Source organism: Scophthalmus maximus, chromosome 13 (assembly GCF_022379125.1).
Source record: "Scophthalmus maximus strain ysfricsl-2021 chromosome 13, ASM2237912v1, whole genome shotgun sequence".
NCBI lineage: Eukaryota > Metazoa > Chordata > Actinopteri > Pleuronectiformes > Scophthalmidae > Scophthalmus > Scophthalmus maximus.
Genome location: NC_061527.1, coordinates 1557501 through 1562911, shown reverse-complemented (window position 1 = coordinate 1562911; position 5411 = coordinate 1557501). Strand labels below are relative to the sequence as shown.

General features: G+C 46.1%; 1 protein-coding gene across 3 annotated transcripts in view; it reads right to left on the bottom strand.

Moving 5' to 3' along the window:
* Nucleotides 1–420: 420 nt before the first annotated feature.
* rhpn1 (rhophilin, Rho GTPase binding protein 1) overlaps nucleotides 421–5411 on the bottom strand; it is a 16241-nt gene continuing 11250 nt past the window's right edge. The window contains exons 8-16 of one of the 3 annotated variants that reach the window (XM_035648827.2): nucleotides 5154–5320; nucleotides 3873–4060; nucleotides 3607–3763; nucleotides 2816–2938; nucleotides 2512–2706; nucleotides 2334–2413; nucleotides 2096–2242; nucleotides 1387–1539; nucleotides 421–1220 (exon numbers count right to left, since the gene is read on the bottom strand). In XM_035648827.2, coding sequence (XP_035504720.1) covers nucleotides 1002–1220; nucleotides 1387–1539; nucleotides 2096–2242; nucleotides 2334–2413; nucleotides 2512–2706; nucleotides 2816–2938; nucleotides 3607–3763; nucleotides 3873–4060; nucleotides 5154–5320 — 1429 coding nt within the window. In that variant the 3' untranslated portion in view covers nucleotides 421–1001. The remainder of the gene's footprint in view (nucleotides 1221–1386; nucleotides 1540–2095; nucleotides 2243–2333; nucleotides 2414–2511; nucleotides 2707–2815; nucleotides 2939–3606; nucleotides 3764–3872; nucleotides 4061–5153; nucleotides 5321–5411) is intronic. The other 2 variants (XM_035648828.2, XM_035648830.2) reach the window with 2 other exon arrangements.

The following is a 5411-nucleotide window of genomic DNA, read 5'->3' as shown; positions in this document are numbered from 1 at the left end:
TAATAGCCAATCATGTAACAGTATCAAGTTTGGTTGCGCCATTTAGTTGGCTCGTGTTTGTGTTTCTTAGGTCATAAAAATTATCAATAATTATCGATATCGACCGATATGAAAAACTTATATCGTGATACAGCTTTCAGCCGTATCGCCCGGCCCTAATTGTGTCGCGTGTTCAGACAAAGGAACTGAAGGGATCGTCAGAGATTTGTTCTTAATCACTGTTGCTAAAATTAAGACAAAGGTAAATCCAATGATTATTTTCTACGATTAATCGATTAGTTGTTTGGTCCGTGGTGAAACATGTCGATCGTGTTTCAGAAAAACAAGATGTTTTGTTTTGTCCACACACCAAAGATATCTCCAGTTCACTGTCACAGAGGTGCAAAGAAACCAGAAAATATTCACATTAAAGAAGCGGATATCCCCAAAAAATGTTTCTCATAAAAACTACTTGAACCGATTAATCGATTATCAAAATAGTTGGCGATTGATTTAGTAGTGGATCACTAATCGATTAACTGTTGCAGCGCTACAGAACAGATTTCCGGTAAATTTGGTGAAAGGATGAAACGTGGATCAAGAAAGAATCCATAAAATTTGAGTGGCAGCTCAGACTGAACTCTGCCCTCTGGTCGTGGAGTCGACTGGGGAGCAGAGGCCGGGCCACCGCGCCACTCGTACCTGTCGGCATCACGCCGGGTAAATTTATATCTGCCTACTTGTGTTGTGTCCCACATCTGAAACGCTTTAGACTCCAGGACGGTGCAAAGTAAACTTTAGCACAATGCTACATGCTACAACTTCTTCTACCTGGTTTCCGTATATTTGATTGGCCACAAAAAGTTGCCACAGATCCGTTGGGACTGTGCTTTGAGCACTGGAACGAACTCGGACTCGTGCCCCGCTCCATCGACACGGGAGCTTGTGTTACTCGTATGCCCCCCCGTCGTCGTACCGGGCGCTGTGGTTCCCTGAGTGCTTCCTCTGCGGTCCTCTGTGTCTCAGTACATGGCTTCTGTGTCTCTGACGCTTCCGAACGACAGACTGAAAGTGCTTCCCAGTCTCTTGGAGACTCCGCCGCCGCCTTCCCTCTTCTTCTTCCTGTTCCAGTTCAGAAGGGAGGCGGAGCTCTGGCCCTTGGCCCCGCCCAGCAGATGCTGCCGGGTGTTTTCTTTGTCGCCGCCGCAGTGGGACAGCATGATGGCCCGCCGCTCCGCCTGCTAACACACACACACACACACAGGAGGGGTCAAAATCACTGTACAGGTAAGCGCACACACACACACACACACACACACACACACATTCCGCACACACACACACATTCCACACACACACACACACACACACATTCCACACACACACACACCACTCACACGTGCGTACCTGTGTGTCATGTGAGTGTAGAGTGACCACGCTGAGCTCCGCCCCTCTGTCGCTGCAGCCCTTCAGCATCTGGACGACCTCGCTGTGTTTGGCCCATTTACAGTCGTGACCGTCCACGGCCACGATGTAGTCGCCCTCCCTCAGTCCTGCCTCCTGCAACACACACACGAGGACAGCAGTGAGTACACACTGAACCCAACGCACATTATTTGTGTGAGTAGTTTACATACAAAGTAACTGCAAAGACGCAAGTAGACATACATTTTGCGTCACTGGTGCGGAGCAACGTGAATAACGCGAAGACACAAAAATCTACGTCAGTGGCTTGAGCTCAAGGTCGCCCTCCACTCAGCAGAGGCAGCGAATCATGAGAGGAAGGCACGTGGGTCAGCAGACGGTTAGCCTTAGCATTAGCAGTTAGCATCCACAAGAGGACGGCAGGTGTGTCAGCAGACAGTTAGCGTTAGCATTAGCAGTTAGCCTCCAAGAGAGGACGGCAGGTGTGTCAGCAGGCCGTTAGCGTTAGCAGATTGTGAAAGTTTTATGTCTGAATCTCTCCGATGTTGCCTCTAACCATCTTGTCGCACACATTCTTCCACCGGTCAACCTAGCGCGAGCAGCTGTGGTGGGCGGGGCCTGTGTCATTTGCAGCCCGAGCTTTTTGACACAATTTGCTGATTTGCTTTACGTGCGTTTGTGTTTGTCGTACCGCTGCACAGCCTCCGGGTACGACTCCGGCCACCAGGACGGGCGAGTCTCCTCGGAGCGTGAGGCCCAGGCCGCCCTCCCTCCCCTGCAGGCCGATCACTCGCACCGGGCCCCAGCGAGCCCGAGCACAGAACACGGACAGAGGCCCCTGAAAACACAGAAGACACGTCTCCTCAGTTAATGTAACCGTGTATTTGTGTCTTCAGAGTGTTTTTTGTTTACCTCGCCGAGCGACTCACCAGTCTCTGAAAGATGTCGGTCACCTGGACTGTGGAGAAGTTCGGTGGAGTGATGTCTGGTTTCTGTTGCGTTTGAGCTGCTGACGACAGAAACAACAACAACAACAAAAAAACATTTTAAAAAATTGTCATAACACCACAGGTTGAATTATTACTGATGGAGAACTTGACGTCTTACACTGTATCTCCGGAGCCTCCGCGGTTTCGTCAAAGTCGTCCTCTCGGTCCAGCTCAGAGTATTTGTCCAGAGAGCGTTTGTGTGTGAGCGACAGGACGTCCTGCAGGATGTCCATCTTCCTCAGGATCTTACACAGGCCGTGGACGCGCATGGCCTCCTCGTGTCGGATGACCGCTCGCCGCAGGTGAGCTTTGCCTGCAGACGTGATGATCTTTCTTAGATGACAAACTCTGGTGCTTTGTTTCCTTCCCTCCACCGCTGTATATTTGGACTTGTTAACTCATCCCTGGCTACAGGAACTCACCAAGCTTTCGTCTCTTCTCCGGGTCCCGTAGAACCTGGCTGAGTAAAGGCCCGGCAGGACTGCTGACGTAGAACTGGAGGAAAGCCTTCTCTGCCTCCTCCTCCTCCTCTTCCTCGGCCGACGCTACGGAACGAGACGTGTCGAGTTACAACATGTGTACGAACTGTCCTGGGGTAGAGGTGGTGAAAGGGTTGAGCCTCGAGTTCAGTGTTCAACATTGTGACCCAGAAATCCAAGTTTTCTCTTCCTGTTAACTAAACTTTGTCAGGATCCTTTAACCGGTGGAATTAACTAATTTCGACGTTTGTCTAAAAGAGGTTGTGCGTTGGTTCACCGCTTGCGTATTCACGTTTCTCCTGGAATTCTCAAGATGGCGGACAATCGACGTAACATTCCGTACATTGTCTATGATTTCATACTCACTTTTCATACTCACATTAAAGCTGTGTTGAGTTTTCTTTAGTTATTCAAATAATGTTTATGCTTTAAACTAAAATATCAAGCCTCAATTACATTACTTTGTCGTCAAGGTTCGATAACAACATTTTGGTAATCATTGAATCATTTATATATATCTCCACTGTACCAGAAATCTTGTACTCCCTACTATCGATATTTGCATCGGCCCACAGAAATCTAAATTGGTAAAATCTGACATATTTAGTCAACTGCTTTCTGTGACTGTCGGGCCTTGTCAGAGGTTTGAGCTCAACTGAGAGACATTCTAGTTTTTAATTTTAATTTCTACTTGACGCCCACCAGGTAACATTAGTGTAAAATGTGTCACTCACACGTGTGGTCGCAGAGCGCGACGGCGGTGTAGTAGTGCGACAGAGCGCGGAAGTGTTCGGATTTGACCTGAACCATGGACGCCCACGAGAACGGCACGTAGTCCTTCATCAGAGGCTGCGTCATGGTCTGCTGCACCAACAAGTAGACGTCCGACACCTGCAGGAGACAAGCGCGTGTGAGCGATCATCATCATCATCATCATCATCATCATCATCATCATCATCATCAAGGTTTGAACGGTAACGCCACAGACGCGTGCAGTCACCCGAGCGGCCTCTTGCGCCAGGCGCAGTTGGGAAGGGAAGTGTGCTTCCGGTGTGGTGAGCGTCACACGCTCGAAGACGCACTCCTGCACCTGGGCCACCATCAGCCGGACCAGCATGCACAGCGACGGGCCGCACATGTCCAGACTCGGAGCGTTGGAGAAGTTCTCCTTCAGGTAATTGAACGCACCTAAACACACACACACACACACACACACAAAGAAATGGATAAAATCCTACTTTATTAAATCTTACATTCTAATATCAAGAGTGTATCAATATATGAGTTCATTGTGACATCCAGTAGGAGGGGGCGGTGTCTCGAATATATTCAATGAATTAATGTATTAAATGACTAAATCACGAATACCACGACAAATTAAACGTACTTTATTGTTGTATGTTTTTGTTGAGCTTTGATCATCACACTGGTGTGACTGTCTGCATCAAAGGGTTAAATTGTGGAGATTTGAAAAAATATTGTCATTAATCGTCATTTAACAAAAATATATCGCGTTATTATTTAAAGGGCCGTATCGCCCAGCCCTACTTCCCAGGATTCAATTAAAATTATTTATCGATAAAAATAATTATCTGATAACAATCTAGCAAATAAACTAGTTGCAAAAACAGCATAGTACATGTATAAACATAGAATTTATATATATATATGACAATAAAGCTGTCCTGTTCTTCAAATTCACTGATACAAATAATTGAATCAGTGAATTGACAGACTAAAAAAAATCTATGACAATTTTTATCACCAACTTTTAATTTTAAGTAATTTAATCAAGCAAATATCAAACATTTCCTGGTTCCAATTTTTCAGATGTGGAACATTGCTTCTTCCTTTATCAGTTCACATCATTTTGTAAATGTGAATTTATATTTTGGGCTGTTAATAAAAACAAAGGAAGGTGTATGAAGCCTTTTTATTGTATATTTTGCCATGTTTCGTAATATTTTCTTTCTCTTCCCTGATGCCTTGACTCTTGCTGCTGCTATAACAAGTGAATTTTCCCTGGCGTGGGATTAATAAAGTTTTATCTTATGTTAGTTATCTTAAAGTGTCCTCTAAAACTTTGCCAGGAAACGTATGTTTTGAAGTAGATACACAGTGTAACTCAGAATAAAATATTAGTTTCAGCCTTTGATTCATATGTGTAAATGAATTAAATTGGAGCAAACGGAGCTCATAAGGTGAACAGGTTCAACTGTTATTGTCTAAAACTAAACGTTTCTATTATTTGTATTATGTGTGTGTGTGTGTGTGTCAGTACCCGCAGCACGCTGAAAGGCGTCGATCGCTCGGTCGATTCCGGCTGCGGCGGAGCGGTCCTGCCGCGCTCCGATCTGCGTGTACAGAGCGCCGATGTTGAACAACACGCTTCCTTTCTCGAAGGCCAACGCTCGCTGACTCGACGGGACGCCCGTCAGAGAGTCGTACCTGCGAGAGGCGGGATGAAAGAGAGGAAGTTCTGCAGTTCAAATAAATTATCTTTACATCAAATGAGTGAAATTAATTAATTAGTCACTTT